This window comes from Leptinotarsa decemlineata, unplaced genomic scaffold (genome assembly GCF_025532065.1).
Source record: "Leptinotarsa decemlineata unplaced genomic scaffold, Ldec_3_MD MMD2_tig00078422_RagTag_RagTag, whole genome shotgun sequence".
Lineage (NCBI taxonomy): Eukaryota > Metazoa > Arthropoda > Insecta > Coleoptera > Chrysomelidae > Leptinotarsa > Leptinotarsa decemlineata.
In genome coordinates, this window is record NW_027412747.1 from 23,791,653 (window position 1) to 23,804,307 (window position 12,655).

At 32.2% G+C, this 12,655-nt stretch overlaps 2 protein-coding genes across 4 annotated transcripts; one reads left to right on the top strand and one right to left on the bottom strand.

Moving 5' to 3' along the window:
- Positions 1-1,790: 1,790 nt before the first annotated feature.
- Positions 1,791-7,324, top strand: DMAP1 (DNA methyltransferase 1 associated protein 1). Of its 2 annotated transcripts, none has more exons than XM_074185980.1 (8): positions 1,791-2,170; positions 2,227-2,396; positions 2,744-2,962; positions 3,218-3,313; positions 3,371-3,568; positions 4,274-4,427; positions 6,230-6,384; positions 6,918-7,324. In XM_074185980.1, the coding sequence occupies exons 1-8, from the start codon at positions 1,963-1,965 to the stop codon at positions 6,957-6,959; spliced, it is 1,242 nt and encodes a 413-aa protein (XP_074042081.1). In that variant the 5' UTR covers positions 1,791-1,962; the 3' UTR covers positions 6,960-7,324. The 2 variants fall into 2 exon arrangements, with proteins under 2 accessions (XP_074042081.1, XP_074042080.1); XM_074185979.1 differs by having other exon boundaries at positions 1,792-2,170; positions 6,928-7,324.
- LOC141487190 (DET1- and DDB1-associated protein 1-like) lies at positions 6,286-11,920 on the bottom strand. Of its 2 annotated transcripts, none has more exons than XM_074185982.1 (5): positions 11,714-11,920; positions 11,525-11,660; positions 10,823-10,887; positions 10,083-10,228; positions 6,286-6,621 (listed from the first exon to the last, which is right to left on the bottom strand). In XM_074185982.1, the coding sequence occupies exons 1-4, from the start codon at positions 11,714-11,716 to the stop codon at positions 10,115-10,117; spliced, it is 318 nt and encodes a 105-aa protein (XP_074042083.1). In that variant the 5' UTR covers positions 11,717-11,920; the 3' UTR covers positions 6,286-6,621; positions 10,083-10,114. The 2 variants fall into 2 exon arrangements, with proteins under 2 accessions (XP_074042083.1, XP_074042082.1); XM_074185981.1 differs by lacking the exon at positions 6,286-6,621 and adding an exon at positions 8,962-9,236 and having other exon boundaries at positions 11,714-11,918.
- Positions 11,921-12,655: the final 735 nt, after the last annotated feature.

Sequence of the window (12,655 nt, forward strand, 5' to 3'; positions counted from 1 at the left end):
AAAAATAACCGTTTAACCTGCAAACTCAAGAATGTAAGCTAGTTATTGCAATATAATACTGAAGATCTCAAGTTATATCAATAAGAAATGTTTCAATATAAATTCCAGCATCATTAGAAAATTAAATGATTGATTAACTTTCTGGTGTTCCTGTTAACATTTACTGACCCTTGAGACAGACCAAATATACGCGGGCTTAGAGCACAATTTTATTATAGAATATAATAAAAATATAATTAACTTACTGATGACTAGATTTTGCTATCTTTGCAGAAGGATGCTCACTTTCTAAATTATCACTGTCGGACATATATTATTTTTAATTATTTTTAAAAATCACTCATTTAGTAAAACACAGGTTATGTATATTGTATTAAACCAAACTGTATACACACATTTTCAAACTGAAATTTCGTCAGTTATGGCGGGAAATCTTCAAAGCAAATATTATGTTGACAGTATATGCGCTCTATATCTTATGAGATATGGTATACATATTTAAAAATAAAAGTAGATTTTCGGTGTCAGAAAGACATCCATACCATGCATCTATAAGAGTTTTCAGTATATTACCACAGAGACTTTAAAATGTTAGGGAGCCTGGAAAAATTCAAAACAGATGTCAAAGAGCTCCGGATCAAGTTAGAACCTTATTCACTTCAGGAATATCTAGATAATTTTTAAACATTTATGTACAAATTGTATGACGTTGTTTCATTTTATGTTTTCTTTATATACTGTAAAGAATATAGAGCAGCATTCTCTGAAGTATATTAGTTATTATTATTATTATTGGTATCCGAGCTCAGAGTGGCGAGAGAGATAGCGTAACGCCGAACCAATGGAAAGAGAATGGTTAGATTCGGTTTTACGTGCGGCTATAGATGTTTCACATGAAAAAAACAAAAAAGAGGAGGGAAAAATTAATGACTCAAAGTATACCTAGACGGACATCCAATCGATATCAAATTTCCAAAGGATATCTTATGACCTGAATTTCGTAGAAAAATCAATGCAAAATGTCAGTTTAACATTTTCTCAATATATAAAATTCGAAAAATTAATTATTTTCAAAAGTGCCGTAGATCGAGTGTTCTCGTCAAAATATTTTACACCGTGGTATTTTTATGCATCTTAATCTCGGGGATGATAATTGTCTACCTAGAATTTTTTTCGACATGATAATGAGTGTGAAACTGATCGAATTGCAAAACTTGATTTTTGCTCGGCAAATATTTCGAATCTACTGCTAAATATGACATCAAACATCTTAACGTCATAAAGCTGCAAGATGAATGTCACTTCGGTAATCTGTACTTCACTGTGCAAAAGAAGGCACCTCTGGCACGGAAAAGTAAGCAATCAAAATTTTCACCCTCAAGCGCGGAAAAATTGGTACGTTTTCCTTACACAGATGCCAGTACGAATTTCTCATCGGTTAAAGCAAACAAACGAAACACAACAAACCGTTTCAGAAATTTTGACCACATAAACTTTTCTGTCATAGATTAGATACTATCTGAAGAACAGAAAGTTGGAAGTTCAGTAATGGCGGTCCGATATTTTTACTAAAACTCTTTGTTTCTATGAACTGATCTAACCCTTCGATGTAGAGGCCCTGTTTCGTCCTTAAAAAATGGCGGAGGTCGCCGAAATTAGTTTTTCCAGATCAGTGTTTCCCTTGAGTGTCTCTTCTGATTCTTTAAATTTCTGTGCTTCTGGTTTCTATGAGGGTTTCTGTCACAGACATGGACCTACCACGGAACAACTGTCGTATTATGGTTTCTATCTGTCAATGTCAACTGATTGTTTATTTTCAGGTTATAATTCAATATTAATTGCAACCTAAACATTGAAGTATAGTTGGTGTACTCTTTGATTGAAAGAAACCAAACATTTATACATTTATTATCAGTGTCTTCGTCAATATTTCACCTGATCTTTGTAGAATTACCAACAGAAATGGCCGACGTAAGGGATATTATGGAACTGGAGAGACCACCAACTCCAGAAATAACTAGAGAAACAATATTAGGTCCAGATAGATACAAAAAACGCAATTCTACTGGGCCGAAAGTCTCCAAACGACCTGAAGGAATGCATAGAGAAGTCTTCGCCCTTCTCTACAATGATAACAAAGATGCTCCTCCACTTTTCTCATCAGACACAAGTATGGTTTTGAATGTCCTACAGTTTCCATTAAATCTATCTTGAGTTTTATTTCAGTTGGAAACAATGGTTACAAGCAGACTAAGATCAAGTTGGGCATGAGGAAACCGAGGAAGTGGAAATGGATGTCCTTTACAAACCCGGCTCGGACGGATAACGCAACATTCCATCACTGGAGACGACCGTCTGACGAACCAAAAGAATATCCATTCGCTAAGTTCAACAAGGCGAGTTATTTTTCCAGGAACAAACAAAATTAATTTTAGGTTTCAGGCTTACGAGAAATTTCAAAATGATTGTGATTTCATATCAAGATTGAAAAAAATCTTTGGAACAGAATTTCCATGAAATAGAGAAATTTTTAGAAATTTAGTTATTTGTTTATTTATTTTGTTGTTGGTATTCTAACTATTTCACTGAATGTGAATATTATAAATTGTGTTTTTAATCTTCATTTTTCATCACTGATTATTCCTATACATATGTTTGTCTCGAATGGAAATTAAATGCTATTATTAATTATATCAAATTTTATAATAAATTTCTGTAAATCATACCCAATTGAAATTTGTAGAAAGTGGACATAGTGTCATATACAGATGCAGAATACCAGCAGCACCTCAAATGTGATACTTGGACTAAAGAAGAGACGGATCATCTGATAGATTTGGCAAGAAGGTTCGATCTGAGGTTCATTGTAATGGCTGATCGCTACGATTCAGATCAGTTCAGTAAACGATCTGTTGAGGATTTGAAGGACAGATATTATAAAATCTGTGGAACTCTGGCAAAGGTAAATGTAAATTTGCATCTTGCAAGTTCATCGTCTGATTCCAATTGTGACAATTTTAATTCTATTAATTGTGTGATGTAATCCCAATGATCTTTCAAACACACATTCAATGGTCTTGAAGTTTCACCAACATAACTTTTACCACAAGAACAATTTTTGTTCTTCTGTATTATTGGGTTTTGTGTTTATTTTTTTCGGATTGTGAAAATCCCCAAAAATATACTTTAAAGATATTTAACAATAGTTTTTTCGTAGTTGAATGGTGAAAAAAGAGTATATACTTATGATGCTGATCACGAACGTAGGAGAAAGGAACAGCTAAAAAAATTGTACGAAAGGAAGCCAGAACAGGTAATTTTACTCGATTTTGTTGGATGCTAGTAAATTATGATGCATTTGTGGTTGCAGATCGAAGAGGAGCAATTTCTACTGGGAGAACTGAAGAAAATAGAGGCCCGCAAGAAGGAACGTGACAGAAAAACTCAGGATCTACAAAAACTGATCAGTCAGGCCGATAATCAGAATGAAACTCCTCGGAAGATTGATAAAAAGTTACCCAAGAAAAAAATTGCGAATCCTTTGAGGCCTTCTAGGGTCGACCCCAATGTAAGTGTTTTTATTTTGAAGACTTTCCCAGTTTGAAATATTGTAGTGTTTCGAATATGCCATGCAATTCAGTAACATTTTAAGAATTTCATTTTAATTCAAACTATATTTGTAACAGTATCTATAGGGTGATTTTTACTTGATACTACTTTGAGTAAGGTGAATTGTTCTATTTCATCCGAATACATAATGATATATAAGGTGTTATGGGTCGGTCATGCCTATACAAAACACCCTGTAAGCCTGAAACTTTTCTCAAAAATTATTTTATTTCTTGTTCAATCTTTGTAAATAAAATAGTAACCCATCTCATTCAACAAGTTTGAAATTGCTCTATACATTGATTATAGATTACAGGGTGTTCCTAATTGTCAAGGAAATATTCAACTGAGTGAACTTTTGATATTTTCATAAATTTCATTACATGCCCCGTATCTGAAGTTATCAAGTTGAATCAAACTCTTGAATTTTTATAAATTGATGATATAATTCTTTGTATACATGTACATAACAAGGAGTACGATTCAACTCTATAGCAAACTTCAAGTAAACAAGCAAAAGTTGAAAACTGACTTCAAATTTCTAGAATGGCTGTGAAAATAAAAATTTTTTTGAGCGTTACAATCTCGAAAATTTTGCATTTTTTCTTAGAATAAATTTTTAATTTTTATTTTCATATATTAATTTTTCCGACCTATTTCACAGCACATTCTACAGGCGATCGAAAGCGCCGGCATCAAATTTCCCGATTTCAAAAACAGCGGCGTATCGCTGAGATCGCAACGGATGAAACTACCCGCTAACGTAGGCCAAAAGAAAACTAAAGGTGTCGAACAGATGCTTCAAGAAATGGGATTGGGTGAGTTTTGCTTTTCTCAATCCTTATCCATGTGTTTTTCAAACATCAAACAGACCATAACGACTGGTGTTCCACATAGACATTGTTACCACCTTCGTATAAAATGATAGATAGATAGATAGATACATTTATTTCAACAGAGTATTTTATAATCATTCACAGGAGTGGCAGAAAATTTTTGTCTGAGAAATACGTCAAAAGGAAAATTGTAAAGATATCAAATATGTGTACATATAAATCTAAAAATGAAGCATTCAAAATGAATTGCTTCATACATAGCGCAATTTTGAATAAAATTTTGTTTCATAAATTTCCACAGGCCAGAAAATATTCATCAGTATTGTAGGGCTGCAGATTACATAAGAATTTTCTTACAGATTTCAGAAATCTGTTAGCAACAACAATATCTTTTATGTTTTTCGGAAGATTATTATAAAATTTCATTCCAGCGTAGATAGTGCTACGTTCATATAGGGATTTTGCATGGATGGGATATGAGAAGTCTTTTTTTTGTCTTGTCTCGTAAATATGCGTTTTGCGATGTATGTCAAAATGGCCTGGATGATTGATAATAAATTTTATCGATTCATATATATAGATTGCTGACACAGTAAGTAGTTTGTTGATTTTAAAGGCTCCTCTGCAGGAATCTCTTGTATTTATATTAAAGATTATTCTGATAATTTTTTTTGACATAGGAAACCCATGACATTAAACCCATGACATGAGCCCCAGATGATTATCCCTTGTCTCATAGCGGAGTGATTTTGTCGACAAAAGCTGCATCATGTATACTAATGGTACTTCCAGATTAGTTACAGTCAACACTGTCAGCGTTAGATAAAAGCTATCAAGATTTCAACAATGCAAGTTCCAAAATAAATAAATCATAAATGAGTCAAAAACTGTCTCAATGTGTTTCTATCTACCTCGGAAATATTTGGATCATAGTTTTTTAATACAAACTAGGAACAATAATCTGAAACAATCAACTAAATTTTTGTGAATATCGTTTGAAAATTGAAAGAGTATTAAAAAAATACTCCTTATGTGAGTATTGTGAGGAGAGAAAGGCAACCCAAATCATCGTTTTCCCATGTAAATCTCCAGCAGGTCAGCATGTCCAAAGAGTCACTAGATTGCCTCAAAACGCCACTAGATTTCCCTCAAATTCATATAGTGACAGTATGACAAACGAATCTAACTTATTGATTTTGTCACTAGATCCATTGAAATCCTGTTAATTTCGTCACCAGACTCATTGAATACCTGTTGATTTTATCACAAGCTTCAATGAAATCCTTTCGATTTCATCGCGAGATCCATAAACTTTTAGTAAATTTTTGGTATATCTAGTAACAAAAATATGAGGATCTAGTGAAAAAAATTTACAGGATTTCAATGAGTTTAGTGTCGAATCATATGACAATGCCCAGCTCCACAGCATGTGTGTTATTTTTGTTTATATTTATTTTACTATTTTTTCAAATATGTGTGTCTTGAATAGTCAAATGTGTCTGTTTGTGTTTTGAGTTATTATGAAAATTATGATGTAATTAATGTCTTCGTTACATTGAATAAACTGATTAATTGATGTTCTTATTACTTTCAGTCTTGAAGGCGATACTTGATGATAATGTGTAAAATGATATTATACTTGAGAAAGCTATTGTCTAGCGAAAGTCGTGACGCAGTTTTTTTTAAATCTTTTATAGTGAAAATCATAAAATAAACTGTATTAATAAGTTTTACTTTTGATCTATTGCAGATATAAAAAATACTTTGTTTTACTTTACTTTCAGAGTTGAACCCGACTCCATCTGAAGAGATATGCCAGCACTTCAACGAAATGAGGAGCGATATGGTGTTACTGATGGAAATTAAAGCTGCTTTGGCAACTTGTGAATATGAACTGCAGTCTCTCAGGCATCAGTTCGAAGCTCAAAACCCAGGAAAGGTAGGGAGAATATTCATTCATTTTATTCATTGAAGTAATTCTTATAAACACCTCAGAGGTTGTAATTACATGCAGAGGCAAGTCCTAAAAGCTAAGTACAATCTAAATAAACTCACAGTTACCTGAAATTGATTATGAAAATGCAAACAATCTAGTCTAGTTTCAAAAAATATTTTTTAGTTTTTAACGTTTTTTGGCTGGTGTTTTTCCATGGTAATGCCTCTTCTTGTGTACCATCTGGAAAATTGCAGAATTTATTTCAATTCAAAAAGTGTTTCTACGACAGCATGAAGGCACAGCAATGGAAAACCCACTGGCCCCTTTGTAGCTAATCTGTTAACGTGCAGATTTGAATTGGGAGTGAAAAAATCAAAGGTAGAGGTTTGTTGGTTCAGATATGCTGAGAATATCTAAATTTTGATCTTCCATTGTCAATACTTTGAGAATTTATATGGTCTACTTTTGTTTTCAAGTGTTCAGTTTTATAATTTTTCTGTTTTTAGAAATTATCTGTAAATTGTTCAATACCATAGTTTTTTTCAGAGTCTAGCCATCCCGCCGCAGTTATTGTCTAACACGGAAACTGATGTGAAAATTTCCACGATTTCCACCGGGGAAATCATCGACGTTGTGGGATCTCCGGGGACGCCTTTCAGCACCTAGCTAAGTGGAATACGTGTTTGAAGAATGTTTTCATTGAACAAATGTTAAAACAAGTCACAACATAATCTAATTGGACTTGTATAAATGTTACTACAGTCTATGGGAGTAACTTGATATTGGTTTGAATCATTTCTACATATGGACTGATGGTTGCAAACCAAGAAAAGAGTAATATGAAGAGTTTTGTAATTTTGCAGTAGAAGTTTTCTTTGTAACAATTCGTCTCTATTTTAACAAGTAGTCTGATATGTGAATAAAAATTGATACTTATGAATAAGTGAAGGCTTCATTTTATTATTAAGAAATCCACACATACATATAAAGTAAAACAACACACACACCCCTTACCCCCACACATACACTCATCCACCAAGCACACTCCCACACAATACGCACAACACGCGCGCCATACAACGCCACATACAAACGCTTATATGCCACACACACGAAAGTAGAACAGAAATAAACACACTATACATATTTTTCAAAGCTTTGTCAATAAGACGTTAAAGCAAAGTATTATATTAACTATTGTTTGCAAACAGCTAATTTCAACGTCTTCATTCCCGGTAAGGTATACAAAGCGCCAAACGTGATGGCGAGCTCGTCCCCATGTGTACAAACTTATTTTCAAAGCAACCCTCACTACAACTCTTGCAAGACATACAAATACTCTGTACAGAGGCTTATCATCCTCCAATGCTGTTGGCGTTTGGCATTGTCTGAATAATTTGTGTTGTTTCTGAAAAAATGTCATCACCTAACAAAAAACCAGTCACCAAGGGTCAGGATAAGTGTAACATGATAAAACATTTTGATGAACTGTACTACTAACTATAAAAATGAAAACAATATGAATGTTTTGAAAATGTGCACCACCACAATATTTGGCATAAAAATGATTTGAATACAAATTATTGCCAAATTGGACCAAATTTTTGGGCTGTGAAACTTTACAATGAATTACCAAAAAAATAAGATCTCTACCTAACAACATATAAAAAAACCCCTTCTTCAGAACCAACGAATTCATGCACTGTGATATAAGTTCTTCAACCATATAGACGTTTATCGTTGTTTTATAATATCCAATTTTAAATTTTACTGCTTTGTTTTTAAGTGTGCTCGTCGACGTAACTCAGATGTAAAATATAAATTTTTTTTTATAAAAAAAACCTTATTCTTAAAATTGTGAGCATCTATTGTTAATGTAAATATTAATAGATGCCTGACATATGCTAATTTTATTAATAGGTATGTATCAACTTGTATAAATACTGATGAATGTAAAAAACACTAATAAATTATCTATCTTTCTATCTATGAAAAGAAATTACAAAAAGGCATGTTCCATTTGCTACTCTAATTAAAGCTAATTATAGGTATGACACTGGCCGGCATGGGGCTCATCGTAATCTAACAGAAAATTTATTTGGAATATTCTATAGCTCTGCGATCGCTCTCAATGGGACTTACCTCCATATACATAAAATATAATAATACATTCAACAGAAGAATACACATACGATATTAATAAAATATGCCATTATTTTCTTCTACAAGTGAAAAATGAAAACCAAACAGTTAATATACTTTTGAAAGACATTTTTTGGTGAAGGAATCAATACTTCTTTTCATTTTTTTGGGTACATAACCTTCCACAATCTGAAAAATGAACAAACGAAAGATTGTATTTACTATATACATATATAAAAAAAGTTATTTATTCAACAATTTCTATTTCGTTCCCTTCAAAGTAGTCCCCCTCAGATATAATATACTTGGGAGCAACCATATTTCATTTCATATAATTTTATAATGCTTATTCAAGCTATTCATCTAATTGCTATATTTGTAATGATTATTTATGTTTTGTACTGGGCTTATCCTGTTGAATAAAAATGAAAAACTTGATTAAAAAAAAAATACATTTTATTCAAAAATTAAAAAACTCAGTCAACGTACATGTCTCTATTGTTGGAAACAATAAATGCAATAAAAACAGATTGAAAACGCATAAAACGAACATTGACTTAAGGTTAAACTTGGACTCGTGGAAGAGTCCAAGTTTAATATGGAGGGTAATAATAATGGAGGCTTAGATGATAACACTTATGAATAATTTACAGACGACTTTTGCGTATTCTCTGGCAGCATCCCATTGAGATTGCATCCCCCTGGGAACATCCCTAGAAGACAAAAATCTAATGAAGATATCAGACTTCAAATCACATTAAAAAAAGAGAAAATTTCCTAATGATTCCTCCTTATTTCCAGCGAATCTGTTTTTCCGCTAAACAGCTGTCGCACCACTATGAGCGACAATCCTCAGAAGTCGAAACTTGTACGAGGTAAGGACTAACGAGGTCTTACCTTTTAACGTGTGACTCCTAACACGGGTTGGACGATAACAAGTGAAAATCGATCGTTCAGCGTGGGGCTTGAACCACCGACCAACACGGCAGTCGATTTGAGTGAGCGAACGAAGCACACACGTCAAACCGACCGGCTACCAAAACTTGGTAACTTGACCTCTTGTACATTCACATTTTAAAATTATAACATTAGTTTCCTGTCACTGTAAATGAAATTGTTGCTCAAAATATGTCAAAACCTACGAACGTTTTGGATATGACAGGTCATCTAATATCTATTATAACTTGTATATGCGGAATTCTTTTCCGAGTATTCTTCCGTGCAGAGTTCCTAGAATGTCGATGTCCCACCATCATCTCAGATGGTGATATCAAAATGTGTTGAGGATCTTGCTTTATGATTTCACTTGAGAGTAGGAACATAAATAGAAATTTAAAATATTGCAAAATATTTCAAAAAAAACAAAATATTAACTAATACGTCTAATAACCTAAAAATTTGTCAGAGAGAAGATAGAAGATGAACATAACATATATACAACGAAGACAGATTGCAAAAATCAATAAGCCTGATGTATATGTATGTATGTATCTTTACCATTTTGAGGATAAGAACGAAATTGACTCCTTTTAATCGAAATTATACTATCAGACAGTTACCTTTCCATATTTTTAAATTGAAATAATGCATTTCAAAAATCATTGACACCCCTTGCGTCTCGGGAGCTATCTCTTGTGTATTCTGTTCGAGCTCGTTTCCTTTGGGGCTCGCTAGATTGAGGGCTCAGGTCTCTTTTTTTGCTGCTCTGGAAAGAAAAATGTATAATGCTGCTTCAGTGCTTGCAATTTAACGCAAAAAATATCTTATTGGTACCCCCACTGCTTTTTTTTTGCTGACCCCACTATTGCTATTTTGGAAATGGAAATACTCACAAGGTCAGTTTAATTGGACAAAAGCTTTCTATTTTGGATAACTAAAATTATCTTTTTTCAGATCGAGAATATCAGTAGTTGCTTATCATATGCTGATATGGTATTTAGTTTAGCAAAATCAAATAGAAATCCTCCATTGGCAAGGAATACATATATTGAGCTATACCCGAATCGTTGTATTCCAAAATTACAATTTTTTTTAGTTGTTGCTTGTATTTGTAATTTCAGTTTTTTGTTTAATAAAATTGTTATTTTTCGGTAAATCTTTTCATTTTTTTTTACAGATTCTTTCAAGGATTTCAAATCAATTTATATTATATTAGACAATGGAAGTCCGAACTGATGAAATACACCACGAAACATTGTCAACCACCTTTAAACAAATGGGTCTAGCCAATTCCGACATAGCAATTGTGATATCAACTAAAAAACCGACCTGTATATATATGAAGATGAAATATACTCACATATTTTTTATCCCAATGCTGGTGCATATATTTCAACAATATACTAGTCTTTTCTGTTACAATAACTGAAAAAATAATAGTTCTTTATATATTGTAAATCTTGTCAAAAATAATATGGGTGATTGTCAAAGTAATTGAACCAAATTACAAATGAACAATTTGTTCAGTGTCAACTCACCTATACTGAAATGAGAATCTACATTGTATTAACTGTATTTTTTATTACTTGTATGGGATTATGTATACCATTACATAATGTAGTAATGGTAACTGGTACTTATATGAGTTTTAAAATTCTCAATTTAGTTTCTTTTTCCGTAATTTGAATTTTCTGTAACTCAAATTCAACTCCTTGTTCCTTGGACATTCGAGTCAGGGAAGTTTACCTGTAATTGTTGTATTATCAACAAATGATTTAACTGATCCTCCCAGAGGTAAATTTGTTGATTGAATCGTATTATGTATATTGAAGAAACCATAATTAATGTTAAATTTTTTTACATTTCATTAATTTTGTCCAAAACTGTATTCTTTTTGGTAGCATCATTTGTAATACTTGTAGATACTTTTTTTTCGTCTATTACCATTCTTTAATAAAAACCAAAGATAGTAACATAAAACATTCATTTTTGAACAATTTTATTCCAATTATTATGACAATCAGCCATATATATATCTACAATTTTATCAATTTAAACTTACTTTGCTCAGAAGGGTAATCCTTGGTAGGTACATAAACTGATGGTCTTGAAGGCGATCTGTTGGAACTATCTACATGGAACTTTGCGAAGTTATTCTCGTTATATGAGGGCATTCCTTCCAGAAACTGAGAAACAGACTGAAAAAAGAGGTTATTTAAATGTGAACAGGGTATGTATAAACATTACTTGCCATTTTTGGGATACCGTTTTTCAAAAATTTTAATTCAATGTCTGAGAAGTTAACCTCCAACTTCAAATACTTGACCGACTTTTAGAACTTGATCCGAGAATAGAATATTGTCTTACTATAATAATTATTCAGTAAATTTTTATTAAATACAATAATAACATTAGGGCGAGGTTACGCAAGGTTTGCCAACATTGCTGAAATCAATGTTGCCAATAGTGATTCGAATTCGAATTAAAAATAATCGATAATTCGATTATCATAATAATTCGAGATATCGAATCGATTATCACAATAATTCGAATTAATTTTTATATTATTCGCAATCACAGATCAAACGTTTGACACTAACGGCGGCTGACGTAAAAATGACAGTAATTTTTAAAGCGGTTATGTTTGCAAGTACGAATTGTTAAATGGTATTAGAACTGCAACTACTTTGGTTATTTGTCATATATATAATTCAACCACTGATAGTTCCAGAGCCAATCGAGGATGGATAAAGAAATATATGAATAATAATTCAGGAAGGATGAACAGGGTCGGCATTAAGATATTTTCAAAAATATTGAAATTGAACTTTAATAAAAAGTTCAAACATAAAACAGAATGAAAAGAATCAACAATAGATTAACAAATAAAACTTATCAAATTAAATAAATTCTCAATATAAAAATAAAATAAAACATTCTAAGGCAGTTAAAATCACATCAAAATCACAGTTCAATATAATGGTACACTTCATATACTATTTAAAAAAATAATTTCATCAAGATGTTTGGGAGTTTTCTTTGGACTCGGTCTCATTTTTTGATTGATATAAATTAAACGAATGTACGGCACGACTCGATACTTATTATATTACTCCGAACAGTGACCGTATCTATAAATGCGTAAATTAACAATGTCTATTTAGTGATTCTCCTGCGCATTGCGAGTGATTTA

What these genes read in the sequence shown, in the direction of transcription:
- LOC141487190 (XM_074185982.1), bottom strand. An exon ending in GGATTACCCTTCTGAGCAAA is followed by an intron (nt 10,888 to 11,524) that starts GTAAGTTTAAAT and finishes TTATTTTTTCAG; the next exon opens with TTATTGTAACAGAAAAGACT. An exon ending in AGCATTGGGATAAAAAATAT is followed by an intron (nt 10,229 to 10,822) that starts GTGAGTATATTT and finishes TTTTCTTTCCAG; the next exon opens with AGCAGCAAAAAAAGAGACCT.
- DMAP1 (XM_074185979.1), top strand. Translation starts at nt 1,963, where the DNA reads ATGGCCGACGTAAGGGATATTATGGAACTGGAGAGACCACCAACTCCA. An exon ending in ACGAAAGGAAGCCAGAACAG is followed by an intron (nt 3,314 to 3,370) that starts GTAATTTTACTC and finishes TTGTGGTTGCAG; the next exon opens with ATCGAAGAGGAGCAATTTCT. An exon ending in AAGCTCAAAACCCAGGAAAG is followed by an intron (nt 6,385 to 6,927) that starts GTAGGGAGAATA and finishes AGTTTTTTTCAG; the next exon opens with AGTCTAGCCATCCCGCCGCA.